General features: G+C 38.0%; 1 protein-coding gene across 1 annotated transcript in view; it reads right to left on the bottom strand.

Annotated features, from left to right (window-relative positions):
- Nucleotides 1-26,438, bottom strand: part of TDRD12 (tudor domain containing 12) — a 71,561-nt gene that overhangs the window by 32,464 nt on the left and 12,659 nt on the right. Inside the window, exons 4-15 of the mRNA XM_015600288.2 lie at nt 23,324-23,460; nt 21,695-21,814; nt 18,659-18,714; nt 17,273-17,358; nt 13,237-13,426; nt 12,620-12,712; nt 5,703-5,800; nt 5,038-5,114; nt 4,464-4,544; nt 2,879-2,939; nt 2,424-2,531; nt 76-261 (exon numbers count right to left, since the gene is read on the bottom strand). Coding sequence (XP_015455774.1) covers nt 76-261; nt 2,424-2,531; nt 2,879-2,939; nt 4,464-4,544; nt 5,038-5,114; nt 5,703-5,800; nt 12,620-12,712; nt 13,237-13,426; nt 17,273-17,358; nt 18,659-18,714; nt 21,695-21,814; nt 23,324-23,460 — 1,293 coding nt within the window. The remainder of the gene's footprint in view (nt 1-75; nt 262-2,423; nt 2,532-2,878; nt 2,940-4,463; nt 4,545-5,037; nt 5,115-5,702; nt 5,801-12,619; nt 12,713-13,236; nt 13,427-17,272; nt 17,359-18,658; nt 18,715-21,694; nt 21,815-23,323; nt 23,461-26,438) is intronic.

Below are 26,438 nucleotides of genomic sequence, written 5' to 3'. Positions count from 1 at the left end.
CCAAAAGTTAGGTGTAAAATTTAAAAATAAGCATTTAATCCATTTTGTTGCAAAACAAAACTGTCTTCAACTTACTCCGTTTCTACTTGGTAATGACTTGTAGCAGCCCCCTGTTTGCAAAATCGTAAGCACTGGTGGAAGGTACAACAAAGGGTCATTTCCACACTGAGAAATGACGACCACGTCACAGCCACGTGCTATGGGAGGCCAAGAGTAAGATTCAGTGTGGTTAGGTCCCAGAAACTTATTTCTTTGAAGAGCCTACAAAACATCAACAACCAAAAAACCATAATAAAGTATAGGAAACTAATAAAAAACCCATCTCATTGCTCATTTACCCCAACAACAAGTATCCATCACTCAGTCTGATATTTTCCAAGATCTAACTTTATAAGTTTCACTGAATCTTTTCTGGCACCAAACTCCTGCTTTTCTGGACTCCAAATTAAAAGGATCCAATAGGCGGTCCACTGACCAATCAGGTGCTTAAAGCTCACCAGAGCAAGGACGTGACTTCTTCTCCTTCTGATAATCTGCTGGTATATCAGCTTTTTAAAAACATGGCTTTATTTGCTTATTTTTCTATGTGACTGTCACTAAAACCTCCCAGATGTTCCAACAGAGAGGAATTCTTCAGCCACATTGGTAACCATCTTCCAAAAATCTAACCTCATCAGCACCATTATCTCAGTGAAGTCCTCCTCCCCATACCCTGAACCACACTGCCATCGAAACTGACTCCTCTCTGCACCTGGCGTGCAGCTGTCATCCTGGGATCTGCCTGCACCATCGTCCTTTCATCTGCAACTCACGTCATCTTCTTCTTGTTTACCTTCTTATATTGGTGGAGAACATATTTCAGCACCTTCTTGACAAAAGGTACAGAGGGAGTAAATCTGAGACTCTGAAAGTCTGAAAATGTCTTCATTCTACCCTCACACTTGACTGATAGCTTGAATATAGACTTCGAGGTTAAAAATAAATTTTCCTTCGAATTTTGGAGTCGATGCATGCTCCGCTGGTGTTCCTGTGGAGAAGTCTGAAGCCATTCTGACTCCTGATCAAGCACGTGGGGCCAGTCTCTTCTCTCTGGAAGCATTCATCACCTCTGAAACCCTCCGGCTTAGATGCTTCACACCAACATATCTACTACCTCGGCCCTCAGTTGTGCTGGACCTGTGTTAGGTGAACTCTCTTAATCTGGAGTTATAGCCATTAAGTCTACAAATCATTCATGTGTTATTCGTCTCAGAACTTTTTGCCCTCTTCCATCTTTTCCTTCTAGAAATCCCATTTCGGATATTGGACCTCCAATTCTTCTTTACCCTCTATTTCCACCTCTTTGTCTTTCTGTTCCACTGTCTCACAGCTTTTATTCCATGTCTCAAATCTGCTATTGATTTTCATTTCTAGAACATTTTAAATTTCCAAGAACCTTTTTTTATCTTTTTCCACAGTACTGTTATTGTTAAATACATGCGATATATATCTCTTCTCTGAAGAGATTTATTTTCTAATGTTTTCTTCTACTCCCTACATTGTTTCCCTTGGAGTATCTTTTGCTCTTTTTTTTCCTTATGGGTGAGAGCTTTCCTCAGATGTCTAACAATCCCTGACATTGTGTTCCCGTTGAGGAAAGACACTAAAAGCTGACTGGCAGACCTGGGGGGTAGGGCAAAGGTCGTCAGCAGGTGAGAGTCACATCACTGCACGAAGACAGGGCAGCAAGCAGACATTTTTACTAGGAGAATTCCAAACCGCATCATTTAAAGTTCTCTAGGGCCGTTCGGTTTCTCCAAAAAGAGCCTCCAATCTCCTTCCTGAGACACTGGCTGTGGATATTCAGGAAACAGGGTAGGGAAGTTCACGAACCCCACCCACTTCACTCCTTCCCTGGAAAGTCAGCCATACTGTGCTGCCCGTTTTCCATCTCCTAAAAGCCTGTGGAAAGCTCTTGTCCCCTAAAGACTTCACTCTTATTCTAGTCATCCGTGTGGTTCTTTCTTTTTTAAGAAAAATATTTTAAAGTAGTTTTTTTAAACATATATCAAGAAGGAAGTAGATAAACATGTATGATCAACTGACTCAGGTCAATAAAGCAATTTTTTGAAAAAGAGGCTAGAAAGTATAATTGCCCAGGTAATTTGTTCCTTCCAAGCACCCTTCCAAAGGTGTATCTGAAAACTTATTTCAGAAAAGCACTTAAAGTTATACAATGGTTTCTCCACAAAAGAATTATTCGCTTAGTGAGAAGTTAACTTGGACTTAAGAATAAATAAAAATTTAATATTAAAAGCTGAAAAGAGAACTACAAAAGCAAAGAAATTATACAATTGCAACCTTAGAAGCGTTAATTAAAAATCCTTCTACGTTAGGGGCAGGTCAGTGTTCTTTCTGGAGTTCAGTTTTAGGAGCACATTTACCTTTTTCAGGTCTGCCGAGAGCGGCGACGTGTCAATGGATAAGCAAGGCTCAATCCTGTTCCGGAGCAGTGCGAAGGGCTGCCGTGTGCCCGGCTGCAGCTTCTGCAACTAGAGGACACGTGTGTTAGACACCTCCACCCCGCAGCAGCACAGAATACCGAGAACTTTATGGGAATGAACGAAATACAAGAGTTCGATTTCAGTGTAAAAACCTAGGTGTATATGATTATCAAAAACCACCCAAACTACCAAATGAAAGGAAAATCACCTATTACCCCAATAAAAAAAGAACAATTTCTCTAAAGCAATAATTTACTGGATAATTTCTAAAAGAGTGTCTTCAGGTGAAGTCCCCAAGTGAAGGGGTTTCTCTTCTAACCTCAAATTTAAAGGGAGGAAGGAGAGGAATTTAAAGAGTAAATTAAAAGAGTTTTCTTTTTTTAGGGTTGTAATACCTGCTGCAAATCAGAGATTCCATCAGCTCTCAAAGGATCAGGATTTAAAAACTGTAATAATCTGTAAAATAGTTAAAAGGGCAATATGAAGGGAAAAAACAGTTCACGGTTCTTCAATTGAGCTACTATTTTAATTCTTCCTTGAAAGAAGAAAAGTGAACTGCATATCCTAAGTCACAGCTATGAAATTACCGCTCATTCTCTTTTGCCTTACCATGATGCAAGGGCTACACTGGTCATGCCAGTCACATGCTTGTCCCACCCAGCCAAGGCTCCAGGATGTGGACACAGCGCTGCCAAACCTAGAACCACCTGCTCTGAACAAGGTGGACGACTGCATGATCACCAGGTCGTCGTGTTTCTAAGAAACCCACTGCCTCCTCCATTCTTTGCTATTTAATCGTGAACACTTCAAAGCTCACTGGAACCCACAGTGGGCTGACAGAATAACTGGTGTAGTTTAATTGGTTGGTTCTAAGTAAAGGGCATTTGACCAAGTAGGAAATAAGATACAACCTTCTAATATAAAAATAAAAGTTATCTCAGGGTGAATTTAAGTGATACTTTAATGTAATAGAAGAAAAGAAATGAGTTACATGAATAATGCAAGGTCTTTTGTTCCAAGGAAGAGAACCACGTGTAGCATCGCAGCTTTCAGGTAGTAGGGTGGAGGGATACCCTGGGAGGAGGATGTCAATCCAGGTGCTTCCCCATATCTGTGGGCTCCATGGCAACCCTGAAAACCCCTGGCCCTAGAACACTGTGAGGAGCTCCTGAACTTCCGGTCAAGATGGAAAAGTAGAAAACGCTGCGCTCACCTCCTCCCACGACCACATCAAAATTACAACTAATTTGCAGAACCACCACCCTTGAGAACCACTGTGAGGTGAAAGGACATTACGGGGCCACAGCGTGGCCTCTGGGAAGCTGGGCAGCCTACATCAGCCCAAGCCAATTAGTAGATATAGCACGACCTACCCACTTGTGAACTGTCTGAAACTCTTTGTCACTGTGGTGGCTTCAGAGCGGCCACAGGCATTTGGAATGCAAGAGTGATTTTAGGCTGGCACAATAAGAAATCTTCAAAATAGGATTAAACAAGTATAAAATAAAGTTATTACTCCATCGTTAACAACTCGTAAGTACATACTTTGTGAATCTGGCAGTACAAAAAAAAATCCCCAAGTTCCACACTGCAAATATTTTCTCCAGCAGGTGATAAACCTATTTAACACCAGAAAACTTGGAAGAAAGCAAACACCAACCCACAGAAAATCAACAATTTCAAATGATCGACTATATCTAATTTGTTTCATAAAATTGTTTAGTTCACCAAGAAAATCAAAAAAGGGAGATAGAAAATGACTATTTAGAGCAAAATAGAGCTTTAAACACAAAAATATACCCTATGTAAATGTGAAAGAAAAAAAACTAAAACTTTAAAGCCTACAGAAGACACTGCGTGTATATATATATATATACACATTTTTTTTTATGGGGATGCATGTTTAAAATTAATAATATGATATGTAAATTTTATTACAATTATTGCAATAAAAAATTTAGTTCAAGAAAAAATTCATACTTCACACAGCCATTCTTCTCATTGTATTCTTTCTTCTCAGCCAATCTAAGTGGTTTCTCATTTGACTTCTGGCGTAAAGCACTAGAAATAGAAAAAACATTTATTAACATTTCTAAACCTATTTACCCCAATCCTGAACATATCTTTATTCACTGGAAGAAAATTTTAAAAGTATCATTATGGAATAAGTTGTTCTACAGCAGTAAATTCATGTGAGAACTGAAGCTGAGCCCTTTAAGTATAAAAACCATTTTGACAGTTCTGGTGCTTGCCGAGAGGGAGTGAAAACCTGGCTGTATATGCTTATCAAAAACTACCAAACTACCAAGCTGAATGGAAGACCATCTATTACCCCAATAAAAAAAGAACAATTTCTCTAAAGCAACAATTCATTAGACAATATAGCCCCTCTTTCCTACTGACTACCAGAAATTAATATATGTTTAACCAAAATTTATGAGGCCAGCCCTTTTTGGAAATTGAACTCTTTCCTATCATCGGTCTTATAGAATACTGTATAAGACAATACAACACTTAAGTTTCTACTCAATTACACCGAATTTTCAAATCGTACCTGGTTGCTGGTATATCTGGATCAGCATATATGGTTATGCCTCTTTTTGTTGGCCAATACACTGAAGATTCAACACACTGTAAAAAAAATTTTCCAGAAAGAATATGTATGCTAGCAAGATATATATTCTTGAGGAATCAAAATTCCACAGAAATTATTCTCAAAAACAATCATCCAGATACTTTTCAGGCAACAAAGTTATAGAGAGACAAAGAACTGGAAAGCTGGGTGATTATACCTTTGCAATAACCACTAAATTGAAGCGTCCAAATAGTAGGCAGATGGCATTTCAGATAATCAGTATTTGAAATGTCCTATAATTACTTTCACATCTCTTGTCAAAGGGACTGGAGGAACAGGTCACACTTGAACTTAACTATTACTGTCTCATAATCCCAGATTTTCACACTCTTGTTAAAACGAGAATACATGATTCTGTAGAGAGGCCGCAAGGCCAAGAACAAGGGTGTGACAAGAGGGGAGCTGGAGTTATCTTATTTTTTTGAAAAAGAATAAACATTCAAACTATATTTTTTCATGAATGAAATTAACCAATGATTTTTTGACAGAAAATATGTTTTTGGTTCCCAGTATATTTTAAAGGAGAATATCTAAAAATTAACATTATATTAACTTTATATTTAATGAACATTTAAAAATACAACCTTATTTATATCTTTTAATGAGACACCCTGTTGTTTCTTTTCAGATATGTTTTTAGGTGAACCTCTCAATGAATCCATTTCACATTTTATAGTTTTATCTGCAAAATAAAAATAGTGATTAAAAAAGTGATCTTAAAAAGTGTTATTAAAAATAGAAAATAAGAAAAAAGAGACAACAGAAAAGTACCATCATAAAATGTTAATACATGAAATTATTATGGAATAGAGTTTTGTATTAAACTCTACTTGAGCGAATTAAATTTAAAATTCTTGTTTCAACACTTATTATAAAAAAATGCTTTAAAAATTCCTTTAATGGCTTACTAAGAATTAAACATAATTTACTTTCCCAAATTGACATACTCTATTTTCCGAAGAGGGCCATAACAGGTCTCCCAACACACATGGTGACAATATGACCTGACACTTCTCCCATTGAGAGCTGGGCTCTATATTCCTTTCCCGTGAATCTGGGTGAGCTTGTAAAAAAGGACAGAAGTGGCGTTATGTGACTTCTAAAGCTAGACTGCAAAAATGCCATGTACTATGACTTGCTCTTCTGGATGGCCACTCCTGAAACTCAGCCACCATGTTATGGGGTAGCCCAAGCAACTACATGGGAAGGCCACTATAGGTATTTCAGATGACACCCAAGGTTGAGGTCCTAGCCAAAAGCCAACATCAACTGCCAGACACAACTGAATAAATATTCAGACCAACCAAGACTACTCTACCCAGCAAAGCTATCATTCGAAAATTAAGGAGAATAAAGAGCTTCCGAGACATGAGATAGTCAAAAGAGTTCATCACCACAAAACCAGTATTACAGGAAATGTTAAAGGGACTTTAACATGAAGAAAAAAAAAAAAAAGATTTAAAAAATTAATAATAAAATGGCAATAACTACAGAGCTATCAATTACTTTACATGTAAATGGAGTAAATGTTCCAATGAAAAGACATTGGGTGGCTGAATGGATAAGATAACAAGACCCTTACATGTGCTGCCTACAAGAGACCCACTTTAGACTGAAAGATACACAGACTGAACGTAAAGAAATGAAAAAGAATTCATGAAAATGGAAACAAACAAACAAAAAAGCTGGGGTAGCAATACTTATACTAGACAAAATGGACTTTAAAACAAAGACTGTAACAAGAGACAAAGAAGGACACACTAATTTCAGCTCTGGGTATTTTCCCAAAGAAACCCAAACACTAATTTGAAAAGACATATGTATCCCTATGTTCACTGAAGCATTATTTATAATAGCCAAGATATGGAAGCAACCTAAGTGTCCATCAATAGATGAACTGATAAAAAAGTAGTACATATATACAATGGTGTATTACTCAGTCATGAAAAATACATATTTTTTTGTTTAAAGCCCGACATGAATATGTATTCGGCTTTAAACAAAAAAAAATACATTTTTTTTTGTTTAAAGCCGAATACATATTCTTGTCAAGTACACACAGAATATTTTCCAATACATCCATATTCTGGGTGTAAAAATAAATAAAGGAAACCTCACTTAAAATGTAATCAGGAGGCGTGAAGGGGGAGCTCTCATATGCCCTACCACTTGACCTCAATTATACACCTCAACAGAAAGAAGCGTCAATTACAGACCCCAAAAGGAAGAAATATACCTTGCATTCCCAACTGGAAGTGTCTCTATTTTACTACCCCAGCATAAAGAATGAAGATTTTCTCCTTGCCCAGCAACAAGCCTAGCCAATGGGAACCATCAAATTCAGTAAATGAGAAACCATTACCATCCTAAACTCTCACTCTCTGCCAACAGACTTTCATTCAAAGCATCCCCTTCCAAACTTCCTCATTTTTCTCTATAAAGTAAAATTCCTCTTCTTTGTTTACTGGACTTGTCCATAGCTTTTGTTATAGTGTTTGTCTAGAATTGCGATTCTCTGCTATTCCTGAGTAAACTCATTTTACCAGTAAAATAACTGGCCGTTTTATTTTCATGGTCAATGTAGGACATGATGCAGGTCTCAACAAATTTTAAAAGATTCACATCATATAGATGTATAACACCAAAATGAGAATCTGTAACAAGGAGTCAGCAAAGACAGACGCTATAAGAATTAAAAAAGAAAAGCAATAGAAATCTCCAAGATTTCTATTTACCAATCTTACATTTTAAAACTCATTATAACCTCCGGTTTTGGTTTCGGCATGTATTCACCACTCCATTGTAAGAATAAAAAGCTAATCAAAATGAAAATCAACGACTCTTCTTATCTGACAGAAAAATGAGGTCACTGGGCAAACTGCTTCCCCCAAAATTAGAGAGACAGGTGGATACCGAAAATCACAACTGACCTGAGCAAAAACCTCCATGGAACCAGTACTAGGAACAGGAAAATCTGAACTGTAATTGACAAATTGTTAAAGGCTAAGTGTGGAAAAGTGAGTTAACTCTAGGCACCTCCCCCAACCACCCTCCAACACAACACTTTTGTAAATTTTACCTCCTGGATCTCTACCAGGTTCTCACAGTGAAGATCATATAAAAAATCCCCTTGGGTTTCCAGTTGGAGGAGGAAGAAAATAACCATTTTGAAATATGCCAGAGCATTCTGTCCATGGTAACTCCTGGCCTCAGAAGACAATAACCAGAGCCTAAATTATTGGGGTTTTATCAGAGAGTAACTACCATAGGGGAAGGGAAATACCCAAATGTACTCTCTCCAGCCATCCCATCCCACCTACGGCAGGAAGGGTAGAGGACTGAAAAGCACATGTGAAGGTCACTGCCCAGGGGCACAGGCTCAGGAAAAGACTGCTATCTAATCACAGCACCACAGAGTGTCTCCTCTCCCCCGACACCTTACCACCGTATCGCTAAAGGCCTATTTACAAGAGTTCCTTTCACCCAGTATATCATGTCGGGCTTTAAACAAAAAATATTCCAAGGCATACTGAAAGTCAAAAACCACAGTCCGAAGAGATAGGAAAAGCATCAGAACCAGAGTCAGATATGGCAGGAATGTTGCAAGTATCAGACCAGGAATTTAAAACAACTATGATTAATAAGCTAAGGGCTCTAATGGAAAAAGTAAACAATGTGCAAGAACAGATGGGTAACATAAGCAGAGAGATGTAAATTCTAAGAAAGAATCAAGATGAAATGCTAGAGATCAAAAACGTTGTTACAAATGAAGGACGTCTTTGGTGGGCTTATTAGTAGACTGGACTCAGCTGTGGAAAGAATCTCTGAGCGTGAGGATATGTGCATTAGAAGAGGAATAAGTAAAAGTAAATTTAAACTGCTGCGAAGTGATATAGTGTTATTTGAAAGTGGCCTAGGGTTGGTTATAAAAGAATATTGCAAACTCTAAGGTGATCATTTAAAAAATGAAAAAAGAAGCATAACTGATAAGAAAGAAAATGGTATCATATAAAATGATCAATTAAAACCACAAATGGCAACAAAGAGTGAAAGATAAAAAAGAGGAACAAAAAATAAAGACCATTGCCACTTTAAATGGCAATGGTCTAAATACAGCAAATAAAAGGCAGAGATTGTCAGAGTGGATCAAAAAAAAAAAAAAGACCAAACCACGTGTTGTCTACAAGAAACCCACTTTAAATATAAAGACACATATAGATTAGAAGTAAATGATTAAAGATGTACCATGCTAACACTAATCAAAGAAAGGTGAAGTAGCTATGTTAATTTCAGACACAGCGGACTTCGGACTTCGTAACAAGAAAAATTATGAAGGATAGAGGCATCACATGATGATAAAGGAGTCAATTCTGCAGGAAGGCGAAACAGTTCCTAATGTGTATATGTTTAACAAGAGCAACAAAATATGCGAGGCAAAAACTGATAGAACTGCAAGGAGAAATAGACGAGTCCACTATTATAGTTGGAGACTTCAACACCACTATCAGAAATAAAAAGATAGCAGGCAAAATATCGGTAAGGATATAGGTGAATACAACAGCACCATCAATCAGCTGGATATAACTGATATCTACAAACTACCGCATCCAACAGCAGAATATACTTTCTCAGGCTCAAACGGAACCTACACCAAGGTAGACCACATTCTGGGACATAAAACACAACGTATTTAAAAAAATAGAAATTGTACAATGTACACTCTCAGACCATAATGGAATTAAATTTAACTAATAACAAAATGATAGCTGGAAAATCTCAAAAAACTTGGAGATTAAACAACAAACTTCTAAATAATACTTAGATCAAGAATAAATCTCAAGAAAAATTTTAAAATATTTTGAACTAAATGAAAATAAAAATACAACTTATCAAAATTTGTGAAATGGAGCAAAAGCAGTGCTTAGAAGGCAATTTATATTATTAAAAGTGTATATTAAAAAAGATCTAAAACTAATCATCTAAACTTCCACAGTAGTAAAATAGTAAAAGAAGAGCAAATAAAATCCAAAGTAAAAAGAAGGAAAAATAATAAAAAGTAAAGTATAAATCAATGAAATTGAAAACAGAAAATCAATAGGGAAGAAAAACAATGAACCCAAAAGCTGGTCTTTAAAAAGATTGATAAAATCAATAAGGCTTTAGCCAGGCTAACTAAGAAAAAGAGAGATGACACAAATTATTATCAGAAATGAAAAGGACATCACTACAGATCCCATGAGCATTAAAAGGAAAATAAAGGAATACTATAAACAACTCTATGTCCACACACTTGGTAACTTAAATAAAATGGACCAATGCCTTGAAAGACAGTCTGCCAAAACTCATAGAAAAACAGACAATCTGAATAAGCCTGTATCTATTAAGAGATTGAATCAATAATTAATAATCTTACAAAACAATAGCACCAAGACTGCTGGTGAATTCTACCAAACATTTAAGGAAGTATATCAATTCTCTACAATCTCCTCCAAAAGACTGGAAAAGAAACACTTCCTAATTCATTCTTTGAGACCAGCATTACCCTTATATCGAAACAAAAGAAGAAAAATACAAGAAAAAGAAATGACAGACCAATATCTCTCATAAACATAGATGTAAAAATCCTCAACAAAATGTTAGCAAATTGAATCTAATGATATAAAAAAAGAAATTTATACACCATGACAATCCCTAAAACAGTGCCTGATACATAGTAGACACTTCCTAATATCTGATGAATGAACATATTTGGATTGTCCTAGAAGTCAAGACAATGTCTAGAATTAAAAAGCCTAGAAAGACTAAAATAATTATTGTAAAATTTGGAGATAACTGCCAAAATAAATAGTGAAGAAAAAAATAAAAGGTTTACCACTAGGGAATAGCCTGGAGTGAGAAGAGGTTGGACAAGAGAAAATCACTTTTCATTATAGCCTTTGTGTATCATTTGACTTTTCAACCAAGTATTAAAAAGTATTACCCTTTGATTTTAAAAATATATAAGGCAATTTTAAAAAGAAATACCAAAAATTAATTAAAATATAGTTGAAATAGGAAATTTCACAATGATTACAAGGAGAGAGAAATCTTTGCTGGATAAGTTTTATTTTTTACATGACAATCCAATCACATCTCACATTACCCTTCTTTTGTTTACCACTAACAATCTTTTCCTTTTCAAAGATATGCACGGTTGATTCCAACATTGACTATAATAAGGAAAAGTAGGAAACAATGACTGTCCAGCGACCTGGGGCTACTTAAAATAATAATGATATATTAATATCATTATTAATATATCATTATTATGGAAAGCTGTGCAATGATTAAATACGATATAAATGCCTGATATTTTTCCTGCCCCCCCCCATGAAAATGAAAGAAATACAAATGGAAATAACACATTCCCACCAGGGACTCCTTTTAGCAGGAATTCTCATCTGGGACCTTACAGGAGGCGCATCAGAATATGGGATGGGGCCACATGTGCCAAAAGTCTGCCACAGGCCAGTTACTGTGCCATGGAACTGTACACGGATGGCCCACCTGACCAACTCCGTGGGACAGGAATAATGCCTCCCCATGTTGCAGAGGAGACAGTGGAACCGGTGGGACTGACATCCTGAGAGTCTCGCATAAGAGCCCATATCTTTACACCCATATTATACTGAACACATCCGACCTAGAAAGAAGTTCAGCCATATATTAAGTGAAAAACACTACCCAGAGGTATGTACAGTAGGATCCTATTTCTGTAAAATAAAAATTGTATACATACCCTCACACCTGGAAAACTTGGGGAAAAAAGACTCTAAAATTTTAAAGCAGGTATTAAAAATGACGGATGTTTAAAATTTTGATTATCTGTATTTTTCTATAATGAACGAGATAACTAAAATAATTTAAAATAATTTTAAGTGCAGGGAATATTTTGGTTGACTAAAGCTTCAATTTAGTAGAAGCTTATTACAGATATACATGAAACAGTACACCCACAGGTATATACGTACACCCAATGCAGGAGTGAAATCATGCAGGAACTACCACAGGGTGGGCCAAGCATCAGAGAGGCTGGCACATTTCACCCTCGTCCAACATTCCAATGCATTTAATATCTCAGAGATACGGAATTAAAGACTGGGTATGTCTGCTCTCATAAATGCCTGGTTCTTATTTTTACACATTCTATTACTTAAAATAAAAATCAATCATAAATCCGTATGTATACTCTGAGAACAAATAATCATCACTGATCTACAGCTGGGCTGGAATAAATCAGTCCTACACATGAACGAGTGCCTGTTATGTTCCTTGTAACACTGTAAGTATGGACTACAAGGCAAAATTATCTTTGTCAGCATCGATATCATGTTGTTTCCATTAAATTAAGAAAGAAAAAAGAGAATTACCATAGCTCTTCTGAACAACGATTAGAATCTTTAGAGAGTTAAGAGTATTCTTTTATGCAACCTATAAAATGAAGCAAGCAAGTAGAACTTACCCAGGATCATGGCAGTTGGCCCTATGTCACCCAAAACGTGCTTGGGCCATGGATGTTGGAGAGATTGTGCCAGAAAAGTTAAACCATGAGATTCTGACAGAAAAAAACACATTTCAGGATTAAAGCATGAAATAAAACCCAAAATACAAATGTGAATTCTTTGGTAAAACTTCTGCTCTTGCTTTTGTGTAAGGTTTTAGGAGACACTGCTCCTCAGTGGGGAGCAATCTGAAGGGACGAAAAAATGCTGAACGTAGAGAAAAACATGTGAAGACTGCTTCCACTGTCCACAAATGACTCTCCTCATATTTTCATGTGAATAAATAGCTCTTTTTAAAAGTATCTAAAACTCTCCACAAACAAAATGATGTCTTGGTAATATCTTTAAATTATGAACATACAGACTTCTAACTCCATGTCAAAAAAACTGTAGCAGCTTTAGGACATCAAAACTTGTCACAAACTCACTAGGATTAAAATTAAAGTATTAAATTCAGAGTCCAAGTCACTGTCTCCATATTGAGAAAAGTCTTTATGACAACTGATATCAATATACTATAAGATTCCTATACGTAAGACAGTTCAAAGGAAACATAGATGGGTGAGAAGCTACTCACTTTCCATTCCTTGAGAATCTTGTCCTTGCAAAAACATTGGCCAAAGAGTGAGTGCTGGATTGAGTTTATTGGAAAAGGATGCTGGCTTTATATTCAATCTTGGTTTCTCTAAAGAATCAAGGTTTTTGTTCTCCATGGGTGATACATAACAAGCGAAGTTCTTTGCAACCAGATCATCATTAACACAAACCTGTACAATTTTAAAGATTTCATGAACAATAAGACAAATACAGTCAAATGACTGTTCAAAAAATATTCCAAACTTAACCATAAATTTCAATCTTCAGAAAAATTGTTTTATAGAACATAATTTGATAGAAATAGCTTTTTTGACTTCTGCACTGGTCATGGTGAACTAGAGACTTCTGATCAACCCTTCTGAGAAGAAAAAAGTAAGAATCTGTATGAAATATAAGAGTATCTTCTTTAAAGCACTGGAGAGTTAACATGACTGTCAGGCCAAGATCTTGGGGGAGGGCAAAGACAAAACACAAACACAAATCATAAAAAGAAAAAGTGATAAATCAGACTTAATCAAAATTTAAATTTCTGCTCTTCAAAAGATACTGTTAAAGACAGTCCAAAGATAGGAAGAAAATATTTTTAAATAACATATCTTGATGGCCATATATCTAGAATATATTTAAAAAAAAATCTCAAAACTCAATAAAAAGAAAACAACTCAATTTTAAAATGGGCAAAAGACAGTAATCAAAACAGGATGGTACTCGCATAAAAATAGATACACAGATCAATGGAACATAGTGCCCAGAAATAAACCCATCTCATACAGTCAATTAATTTACGACGAAAGAGCCAAGAATATACAGTGGAAAAAGAACAGTCTTTTCAGTAAACAGTGTTGGGAAAACTGGCCAATCACATGAAGAGAATGAAACTGGACAACTATATTACACCATATACAAAAATTAACTTGAAATAGATTTAAGACTTGAATGTAAGACCCGAAACCATAAAACTGCTAGAAGAAAACCTAGGCATTAAGTTCCTTGACATCGACCTTGGTGATTTTTTTTAATTTGACACCAAAAATAAAGGAAACAAAAGCAAAAATAAACTAGTGGAACTACATCAAACTAAAAAGCTTCTGCACAGAAAAATCATCAACAAAATGAAAAGGCAACATACTGAATAGGAGAAAATATCTGTAAATTGTATATCTGATAAGGGGTTAATATTCAAAATATAAAAACAATTCATATCACTCAATAGCAAAAAACAAACAACCTAATTTAAAAACAGGCAGAAGATCTAAAAAGGCATTTTCCACAGGAGTTATACAGATGGCCAACTGGTATGTGAGAAGATGCTCGAAACATCACTAATCATTAGGGAAATGCAAATTTAAACCACAATGAGATACCACTGCACACCTTTAAGAATGACCAACGCAAGTGTTGAAGAGAACATGGAGGAGAACATGACTCCCAGGTATTAACCCAAGAGAAATAAAAGCAGAGTCCCACAGGGAGACTTGTATATGAATATTCATTGCGGTTTACTTTGTAACTACCCAAACTGGTCACAACTCAAATGTCTATCAACAAGTGAATGGATAAACACAGTGTAGTATATCCAGACAAAGGAATGTGGATATATCTGAAAATAATTTTGTTGCATGAAAGAAGCCAGGCAACAAAGGAGAACACCCTGGGATACATCCTTGTGCTTCCACTGAAAGTTGGAAAGGATTGTTGGCCCTGTTTCTTTTTCTGGCAATTATGACCTCATGCATCCATGAAAAGTTCTCACGGCTAAGCATGCCTTCTGCACTTCACCACCTCGAAGTAAGAGCAAGTTATCATCCACATACAACCATAAAGCAGAGAGAAAGAGAGACCTCCTCTTGCAAAGCAAGAAGAAGCATCAGTAGAGAACCTATTTAAAAGATGCTTTTTTACAAGACTGGTCCAACAGCCAATGTTTTGTCATTTTTACTAAGTTGTAAAATAAGTAATGGAAAGTCATAGGTAAAATCAACAAAGATGTATGGAAACCCAAAATACTATACAAAGAGTAACAAATGAACAAACATAAATCACACTGAAGAAAAGAACGAACCTAAGTTACTTTGAAAAACAGTGTTTTGGCTGCATGCTGTAAGGCTAAAAAATTTCTTTTTCACAGGAAGGTGGGTTAGCAATTCTGAAATTACTTCATGTGAATACTAGGATTGATCAAATAAGTATACTATAGCTAACAACAGCAGGTTTCTCACTGTCGGAGACAGATGTCAAGAATGAGGAAAGGGGAGGTGCTGTATTGAAATGAGGGGTCCCACATGAGGCTGTCAATGTAAGTACAGATGGATAGATCTAGACACAAATGTAATATATGCATGCATGGGTTTGCAAACATACATACATACATCTCCTGTCTGCTAAGAGGACCTACAATCAATGACACTCAGTAGCAATAACCACACCTCGTGACCTGATCTTGATACCTAACTACTATTTTTCAATACAAAGAACCAATTCTTAGAGAAGTGGTTGAGTCTAGGGCTGGGGTTGGAAAATGGCCAAATTAGCCAGGAGTTATCTTGTAGTACCCATAAGTAGGGGGTTTTCAACAATGATGGGGCACATTGAAAAAACACATATGCCACTATGAAGAAGTTCCATGCTAATGGACAATTTGAACAAGAAAATAATGATAGCAATGGAATATATCCCCCAGAGTAGAATAACTATCCAGGAATAAGATAAATTACTGAATCAATTAATAAATGGGGGAGAAGAGATAGTTCTTCCTTATATAATTCCCATTAAAAATGTAAAAGGCATGATGGAAATGGGCAAACACCACAGAAATAAGTTTTGCAGGCAAGAATCATTGATAGAGATTTGCACAGTCTCAAAGTATTTCCCTATAAAATACTTAAGCATTTCAAGAGGAAAAAAATAGTAACTTTTTAAGGAAAAACATAGCAGACACCAACTTACCCACCTGATCAAGGTTATAATTAGTAAAAAGACGTATCAACACCACGAACCTTCTCCTGTGATGCTCTGAGAAGGGACCGCTGCTAGCATTCTTGCTAACAAGGTAGAACCTCAATCTAATTGTGAGAAAACATCGAACAAACCCAAATTGAGCAACATTCTACAAAATAACTGGGCAGTACTCTTCAGAAGTGTCAAGGTCTTAAAAGATGAGGAAAGGGTGAAGAGCTGTCACAGACTGAAAACTAAAGAGAGGTGAAAATCAGATGCAATGTGGGATCCTGGATCAGATCCTAGCCTACAGAAAGAACATTAGTGGGAAAACAGGCAAAATTCAAATAAAGTCTGTACATTTTCTAAAAATGGTATTTAATTTCATGGTCCTAATCACTGTGCCATTGGTTTGCACAGTTAACATTAGGGGAACCCAGGAAAAGCATACGCAATACTCTGCATTATTTTTACATGTCTTCTGTAAGTGTAAAATTATTTCAAAGTAAAATTTTTAAATAAATCTGTGATTCAGATGCCCTCGGTAGGCCCCGAGCAGCCTAGATCCACATCCCCATCTACCTCCCTTGTGCCACCTTTGATAAAGGTGCCAGACAAATGTTAACAGCTAATAACGGGGCGGAGGGTACTCACATGTGATGTCCACTTTCTTTCTACTTGTATTATCTGAATCCTTTACAATGAGCACATATTACACATAATGAGAAAATTATGGGGGGAAAAAAGCAGTGAACTAAAATCATACCAAACGTGTATTTATAAAAATGTGTCCTCTTATAAGAATAACATTTCATACTCATTACTCCAGGAATAATTTCTTGTCCATTACTAAATAAAATGCTGTCTAAATAAAACACGGCAGTAATTTTGTTTAAAAGTAATTGAAATAAGATAACACAGTCCCGGCTAACTTCTGATCTAAGCCGGATCTTGAAAGATTAAGAAAATTTCTATGTTATGTGAATGACACGGTTTCCCTTGGTGTTTATTCTTTGTTTTACTAAAATAAAAATTTTAAATAATGGTAAAATATTTTTAAAATACAATTTTTCACTTACTTTTTCATTTCTTATAGTTACATAAAGGTAAACCTCAAAAGTATCTTCTTCTACAGCACATAATTTGGCTTCCACCTGGGTAGTTGCTAAATAGCATAAATGAAAATATAAATTAGCTGATATTAAAAGTATACTTGAAACAAGTATAACTAATTCCCACCTATTAATCTCTGCTAACTACTCATGATTACCTAGCACTACAATATCTGGTGGCTTCCTCTTGCAGGTGAGCCTTAAAGCAGAAGGGGTCTGGGGTTGGCGAGTCAAGGGGAACGCTCTCCTGACACGGAGTCGGACTCATATCCTGGCCCCATCCACAGTATCTTCCTCCTGCCCCCACAAAGAACACCGCCTTGAACACCGTTCTTGGCCTTCTCTTCTCTTCCAGTGACAAACTATTTCCAGTCACAGTCCTTCATCCGAGTCCCTCCATCTCTCCAAATGGCCATGGACCGGAGGAGCTCTTAGCTATTCTCTCTCAGAGACTTAATAATCCAAACAGCAGCTCCAGGTATGAGTACCTATGAGACACTATGCTAAATCTTTTACAAACGTACTTCACATCACTGTTAACACAACCTTTGAGAGTTACTGTACAGGTGAAGAGACTAGGCTCAGAGAAGGTTACGCAGAAGCAACAGGGCAGTATTCAAACCTGGGTGCTGCCTCTGCCAACCTGCCTCCCAGGACCCCCGACGGGCTCTCGAGGACCAAAGCTCTAAAACCGGTGACCCTCCCTCTTCTCCCAGATACAAAGCATCTGTCTGTTCCTGTACCCAGACAGTGGGGCAGCAGAGGAGAGGGGCCAGGACCCCAACAGGTACAGGCAGCACCCCAGACATTTCACACCCACTACTCCTCAGAACAGCCCTAGGAGGCAGGTACAGTTATGTGGCTCCTGACTGCCAGGGCTTAGGACAGATGCCATGAATGACTCTGATGTTACAGTCAATAATATAAAGAGAGCACACTACATAAGGGCTCTGAGATGCTCTGTACATCTTAAATTAGCAATAATAAAGATTACACACAAGTTAGGCTTTTTCATCAATTGTTGGTTCAATGAAATGGACTTAAGTTTACTTTGCAGTGCTGCAGCTTCTATGCAGTCTAAGAGGCAGGCATTATTATTGTGCAAGGGTCCCTCACCAAACATCCCATTTCTAATTTCACCTGTTAATTAGTAACGTCCACATCCACCCCCAAAATTCCAGGGACACATAGTCACTGTGACACTGGGGTGAAAGAAGCTCCAGGTACCTTATGAACCTATATGAGGAGGGTCAAACGGCTAAGCACACATCTCAAACCCCCTCACCAACAGAAGGTTGAACTGCCTTGGATGTCGGTTCAAAGCAGGCTGCAGTGATCATACACTCGCCTTACCTTTGAGAATGTTCTGAAAATACTGAATGGCTGCACTGTCCCACTTCTTGGCGGGTCTGAAACAGTGAACAGATGCAACTTCGTCAAACAAAAATCTGAGGCTAGCACACGAACATCATTTTGTAAAGCATACACTGGATGTTTCTGACATCGCATGTTGAACATATGATGCAGTCAAGGGGGAGCGTGGTTCTGGCTCTGCTCTGGGGTGATGGTGCCAGCCGAAGCCTGCTACGGGCTGCTCTCACCACTGCTGCCTCCACCAGGGCAGAGACTTCCTGAGTGACCCTTACCCACCACCATGGCATCGTCTGTCCCAACACCATCATCCCCAGTTACATGGGACAGAACGCAAGCTCCCTTTGGCAGGAACCCAGAGTGCACAGTGTTCAGTACAGGCTGACACAGAGCAAGGGCTCCAGACGTGCTGGTCAGACCGACCTTCCGAGACTGGCCGTGGGAACACCAGCCATTGCCGTCTCAGGCTCCTCCTCCCCCTCCTGACGCCCTCCCACCGGTACCCGTTTTCTATCATCTCATCCTCTCCTATGCTTTGGGAAGAAAATGACAGGAAAAGCTATAGGCAGTAGAAGATGAGGAGGAGCCAGTATTTGGAAGCACGGAACAAAAAGAAGGTTAGAGTACAATGTTTTGTTTCTCTACCCTTTTTATTTATCGGAGATGCCACCACTGTCCACCAAGTGTTATAAAGATCAAATGAGGGAGTGTAATTGAGCACTTACCAGAGCCTTGACTAAGATGTTTTTATTTTTACTAAGAAAGAGATTTAAGTACATTACTTCAAGAGAATTATAAAGGGTTTCTAAAAGGAGGCAAAAAATAAAATAAATGATTCCAAAACCTTGCTACACACAAAAATTACCAAAAATGCTTTTTAAAAAATTAGTAGAATCCTAGTAAGAAAAAGGCCCAAGAGAAAAATCAATCCAGGCTAGTAACAGATAAATCAGTCTCTCTCACGGGTAAAAAGATCAATTAGCTGTGTGAGTGAGTGAGTGAGTGAGTGGGAGAGAGAGAGAGAAAGTGTGTGTGTGTGTGTGTGTGTGTGTGTGTGTGTGTGTGTGTGTCATGAAGAGGTCCAGGCTAGTAACAGATAAATCAGTCTCTCTCACGGGTAAAAAGATCAATTAGTTGTGTGAGTGAGTGAGTGAGTGAGTGGGAGAGAGAGAGAAAGTGTGTGTGTGTGTGTGTGTGTGTGTGTGTGTGTGTGTGTGTCCACATGAAGAGGTACCCAACTTTACAAGTCAGAAAAATACAAATTAAAACAAAAATAAATACTATTTTCACCCAACGAGCAAACAAGCAAAAACTTAAAAGCCTAATGATATTCAATGTTGTGTGGAAAAAGCAGCACTTTCTATACCCCCCTGACAGAAGTATAAACCACTAATCTTTTGAGAGGGCAATGTGACAAAATCTATAAAAACTATAATATGTATATTGAGACAGACATTCTGGATAAAGTGCAGACACAAAGGTACATGTCAAAGAAGATGATCAAAATCCAGTAAGATGACTCACTTTAAGTCCTTCGCCTACATTAAGGGTGTCCCATGGCTGGGCGTAGCCAAGGCTAGGAAGGTCCCTGAGGAGTTCCGTGTGCTGGGAAAGGGGTAAAGAGAAGGGGAGGCAAACTGCTCTGAGAGAGAGCTGGGTGTGGACAGGCAGGCACCCAAGTCACGCCAGGAGGGTAAGTGGCTGGCTGATCTGAAAGAGGGACAGGGGAGGAAGCAGGGGTTGCTGGGCAGCCTGGCAAAGCACCGTGGCCTTGGCAGAGACAATTTGGCTACTTATCTTCTCAGTGCAGATTCCAAGGCCACCACAAGAGTGATGCATTGACCATCTCAAGGGACCTATAGGGGGTTCGGGATTGGGGAAGTGGGAATGGGAGGGTCTCCCCAGATCCCACAAAAGCATTCACAAGAGAAGCAGCTTTCAAGTTCAGAAAACACAATGTAACATCACAAAGATACAAGCTGAGCAAGCTGAGTCAGAACTGTGCTGCTTCCTGCAGCTTTGCTTCCCACAATGCCACAGTCCTAGACGGGGAGGGGAAGAGGAGTACCAGGTGGGAGGATGCGGCTGTCCCCAGGACTTCAGGTAGTGGTTGTTCAAAACAGCAACGATCACAGTCATAGCCCAATACTGTACCGCCCAGTGCAGGGACCTGTCCTGTACAAACACAGGCAATGTGTCCAAATACTGGGAAAAGTAACAAAGATGGGGCAGGCGTCTCTACGTTTCATATGGATTTACCTATTCTAATTGGAATGTACACTCCAAAAATAATTTGAAAACAATCTAGCTGGCTATCAAGAGAAGAATTCATAAATACAGCAAGTATGCCATTATATTCACCCGTGAAAAAGACTGAAAGCAGAAGGGAGTATGAAAAGCTTCAACATACATTCTTCAGTTAAATTTGCAAATAAGACAGTATGTTCTAATTTTTATTAAAAGCTCCATGCATATGAATATTTATAAAAGCACTGAAAAACTGTCTGCAAGTTCAGAGACTGAACAGGTCACAGACGCCCATCAGGAGGAACTGGGGCTGGAGAAGAATGCGATAGATGTTTTTTAATGCTCCGTTATCCTACGTATTATTCCCCTTTGCTGTTTATTTACTGCCTCTTGTAAATTAAAAAAAAAAAAAAAGAAGAAGAGAGCCCAAAAAACAAAGGGCTCCGCCCCTACTCTTTATTCCCCTTTGCTGTTTATTTACTGCCTCTTGTAAATTAAAAAAAAAAAAGAAGAAGAAGAGCCCAAAAAGCAAAGGGCTCAGCCCCTACTCTAAACCCTCTCAATTACACCTAGCCTCTGGAAACAGAGCTGCCTGGGGAATTCTGCTCAGAACTGGGCTGGACACATGCGGACCCAGAAGACACCTCCCGAAGTACAAAGACATCTTTGAAATCACTTAGAACTTCTCAAGAGGAATTAATTTCATATAAATATCATATATTTGATTTAATACTTTCACTAATGATTCAACATATTAGAGACTATACGTACACAATTTCAGCACTGTCTTCACAGAAGTCAATATGTAACGTAACAGGTTTTGTGCAATATAGTCTGAATTTTTTCGCTCTGTAGGGAAGCTGCATAAAAGTTTCCACCGCAACTCGGATGCTTAAGAGTAAAACAGAACAGTTCCATTATAAAGAAAAATTATATATAAGACATTCTTTAAAGTACACCAATATAATTAATACATTTAACATAGAACACACAAAAACCAATTCTTTCTCTTTAATGTAGCCACCAACAGCAGGAAGTACTCGGAGACATTTGCCTAAGGGGGTGAAAACTTGTTCTTAGGGGGTGAAAAACATCTCACTCTTTTTATATATAAAGAATAGATACACAAATAGTACATCCACAGGTATTCAGTATATCTTTAATGTTAAAATTTCATGGCATGGGGGTGGGGAGGGATCGGAAAAATAATGTCTAGTGAGAATCCTTAGACTGAGAAAACTCTGGGTAATAATGAACGAACCTCGGAAGAAAATTTTATTTAAGATTTTTAAGCATCAGTTTCAACACACAACTGGAATTACCTTAAAGTTTCTGTAAATGAGCAGATATTTTAATTATTAGTGTTTGCCAACTTTGCAAAAAAAGAGTTGAAGGACTGAGATTTGATAGGTTGTTCAACATTTTTATTTCCATTCTGGCAAACGACAGACCACTGTTAACATACCATTCTGACATAAACTGATTATGGGGATGCCCTGTGTGGGCAGCCTAGGCATCTTTTGACTCATTTTAGAAAAAGGGCTGCACTAACTGCCCCTCATGGCCTCCCTGGGCTCTATTTAATCGTGATTCTCTTGCCCAAAACAAATTAAACTTAAAACTCCCAATACTAAAAGAAAAGAGCACATTATTTAACACATTATTTTTACAGTTATAGTTATAAAGGTGCAGAATCACAAGCTAGAAATGCATTTTTTAAAATATTTGCAAATTCCGACTGTCTGATAAGCCTTTCTGCCATGAAATTCTTCTGTCCGAGACAAATCTCTTCTTGCAGCTGAAGTCTCTTTGGAAGAAGGGTCCTCTTACTCTGGCACAGGAAACCAGCAGAAAAATAACCACAAACACCAAGACTGACTTGTCGACAGTTTTTCCTAATGAACTATGATGTGCGGTCCTCCAAACAGTGAGAGCTCATTCTGAACTGTCTCCCACCTGAGATGACGATCACACCCTCACTTTGTTACGCGAGACAAGCAAAAATACATACTCGGATACATGCTCTGCTGTCTGCAACCTGGTAGCACCTTTCTTGCAGCCGAGCCTCCCTAAAGGACCCACTCTCTCTTATGAACAAACTAAGAGGCCAAGCCAGGTGAGGCGAGTATGTGGCCAGGGGCAGCTAGGAGATGCGCAGCACCTGCCCTCTCCAGGAAGGAAGATGGAAGGAGGCTGGAGCCGCCTGCTGAGTCTTCCCTCTGACCACTCGCTCTTATACTCACTGCATATAGAACTGGAACCTGCAAGTCTTCCCTTCTCGAAGCTATAAAAACAATTCCAGTTTATGACCTCTATCCCCTTACTTTGAAAATAACACTTTCCTTTAAAACTGACAAATGTCTCCTTAAGGAGCATAAGGCAAAATAAATTCGTACGTACTTTTTAGATTTCACTGGAATGTATTTGGCAAAATCCACAAGGAAACATTCTGCCAGGTAATGGTCTGCTGAGGACACAATTGACTTAATAACAGCCCTGCACCAGCACTTGAGTTCCTGACAGTAAACCACACAAACCTAGAAAGTAAAAAGAAAATTTCAGTGTTAAAATCTCTAGCTATATAATGAGAACTAAAAGGAACTCTCGAAATCACCTCAGCCTACATTTTACCTTCCGAAGAGGAAAGGGATTCAAGGAGGCTGACCTTGCCCAACCTAAACCCTGCCTGTCAGTAAAAGAACCCCAGCAAATAAGGACACAATGCATATAAACTGTATTTCACTGTTTTTCCTACTATAATCCTTTCGACTGCTTAACTAAGAACAATTTTTAAAAATTAAAGAAAATGCACGGATTTACCACCTTAAATCAGAAAATAAAGTTTACGAATGATTGTCAGTCATGTGGCAGACCAATATGAAACCTGACCCCCAGGCTCATCCTCCCCATCCCCTTCCGCCCTCTGACATTTGTTTACCACCTGCCACAACTAACAGCTCCATCATGTGGATTTTTGTGTTTTGTTGACAGCCATATTCCCAGCACCTAGAACAGTGTTTGGCACATACTAAGTCTTCAAAAATGACTTGCTGAATGACTGAATAAGTGTCTGCAGCCCCTTTTAGGGAAACTACCCTCCTGAGTTCACAGGCTTTGGCATCCAGACTGTCCCACAGGACTGCCGGGCCACAGCCAACTCAACAGCAATCCAGACTGGCAAACCATAAGCTGACCCCAGACATAAAATGGCCCAGTGGAGACAGCTGTGCCCAAAAGGCAAGAAGTGGGGCAATGGAGATTCCTGCCCTTGGGAAGAGAAGTTGGAAAATATAGCGCAGCTATTCTGCAAAAAATAATTCAAGAGGAATTCTGCCAAAGGATGAAGGGTATTTCTGTTTAATGCTGAAGCCAAAGTAACTTGCAGGAATGGTTATGAACAGATAATAATTTGCACAGCCAGTCAATTTTGAATTGGTGGTCTACTAGGGCTTCCACTAGCCAAAAATGGGATAATTTACGCATCCAGAACAATGATTACAAGTGATGAATACATAAAAAGCCATGAGTTCGATACTGAAAAAATGAAAAGGAGGTGAGGCGGGGACCTCTGAACACCAATGTAGATAGCTAGGCATAAACCACTATGCTTAAAATTGATGAGGGAAAGAAACAAGCAAGTTTTCTACCTTTCCAGTATGAATTATATTATGTCAGGATAGCCAAAGTCCTAATAGATGACAGAAAGTTCTCTACAAAATTCCAGCTCATAAATGCAGAAGGAATGTGAAAATGACCATTTTGCAAGCTTAAGTGAAAGCACGGATTTGGGCAGTAGTGGTCACTGGATGGTACAACCAGTACATGAAAAGCTAATGGGTACCACAACGGAGGCATCGGCCCCAGACTGAAAACCCCCATGCCCTCTTTGCTGAGGCGCCTACACCTGTGATGAATCTAGAATAATCTTCTGGCTCCCAGTCCTAGAAGGATGGCCCCAATGCCTAAATTTAGATGACACCCCGTCCCTTCTTGCCCTATATGAACCTTATACAACTGCCACTTTCCATTAGCCTAAATCTTGTGCAACCAAAAGAACCTAAAACAAGGCAATGATTACAAGCAATTAAAATACTCAAAGTTTTTATCATATTAGTTGCCAGAATATTCTACATTTTTAGTTTTTCAAGACATGGTGTTTAAAGCACACTTAGATACATACATACCTGCCCTTCTTCCAACATTAACGGTTTTATTTCTATATCTTGACACATGCTATTATAGAAGTCATTCATGGCACTATTTAGTTTTTGATAGTCAACTTCATGGTCTAAAAAGGGATTGCACCCTTTTATAATAACCCAGAAGCAACCTGGATCTTCAATCTGTAAAATGTTTAAAAGACAAACAAAACAATGAATGATTTAAAAACAGAACCATAAAATAATAACTCTTAGAATCACAATAACTGTTTTTAAGTGATCTAACAAATTCTTGATGAAGTACTTCTGTCTTGAATGGTTCACACCAAAAATAAAAGACACTCAATATATACGTATATCAAATAATTATGTTGTACACCTTAAACTTACACGATGTTAATTATATTTCAATAAAGCTGGAAGAAAAGATTAAAGACACAAATTCTAAAACATGGCACCAGTAATGTGATTCTTAATTACACACTGTGACTCAAAAAGCAAAAAGATCAATGTCCTCGAGCTCCTGTATTTTGAAAATATTCATAACAAAATACTAAAGCAAGGTTCAGAACAATGTTTTTGGTATCCTACATCTTTTGTAAGAAAGAAAAGGAAATATGTACATTCTGCTCATGTTAAAAGAAATCAATGATTGCAGATAAACTGAAACAAATACTAATTATTACCTACAAGGAAGCCAGGAATGGGGGAGAAGAGACAGGGATGAAAGTCACACTTCTCTGAATGTATCTTGTTATGTACTAATGTTATTAGAAACCAAGATTTTCATTGTTAAAAGATACATATGTAAAATGAAGTTAAATTTGAATTGAAAATAGCAATAAGAACTCATTTGTGTATTTATCTCATGTATTTATTTCCTAATTGTGCCTAAAAGGACCTAAAAGCAATGACATCCCAAGATTTTGGATCCTAGGTACCAGGAAGCAGGAATAAGGTGTTTGCAAAAGTATTCTATTTTTCTGAATGTTGGAACATTTTTATAAGAAATCATTGGAAAAAAGAACAGTTGCCCATTCTGGTTCCAGTAATGGCAGAGTAGTTTATATGGACTAACCCACCTGCAGGTAACAACTATAAATCCTGGAAAAAAAACACAAAATAATGATTGTAAGGCACTGAAGAGATACCAAAAGCAGGTAGAAACTGGAGGGGATTCAACCCTTCAAAGGAGGACCCATCACTGAGTGAAATCCATGTTTATATACAGCTGTCCCCAAAACCCTCCCCAGCCCAGGGGTGCGGAGCAGCTAAGAACTCAAGCAGAGAGCCAGAATGTGGCTGGAGACATCAGAAAACATAATATAAGGCTGCCAAAACAGCTATAAATTAAG

This window comes from Pteropus alecto, unplaced genomic scaffold (genome assembly GCF_000325575.1).
Source record: "Pteropus alecto unplaced genomic scaffold, ASM32557v1 scaffold7, whole genome shotgun sequence".
In the NCBI taxonomy this organism is placed as follows: domain Eukaryota; kingdom Metazoa; phylum Chordata; class Mammalia; order Chiroptera; family Pteropodidae; genus Pteropus; species Pteropus alecto.
Note: the sequence above shows the minus strand (reverse complement) of the source record. Positions and strands in the feature narration are given on the sequence as shown.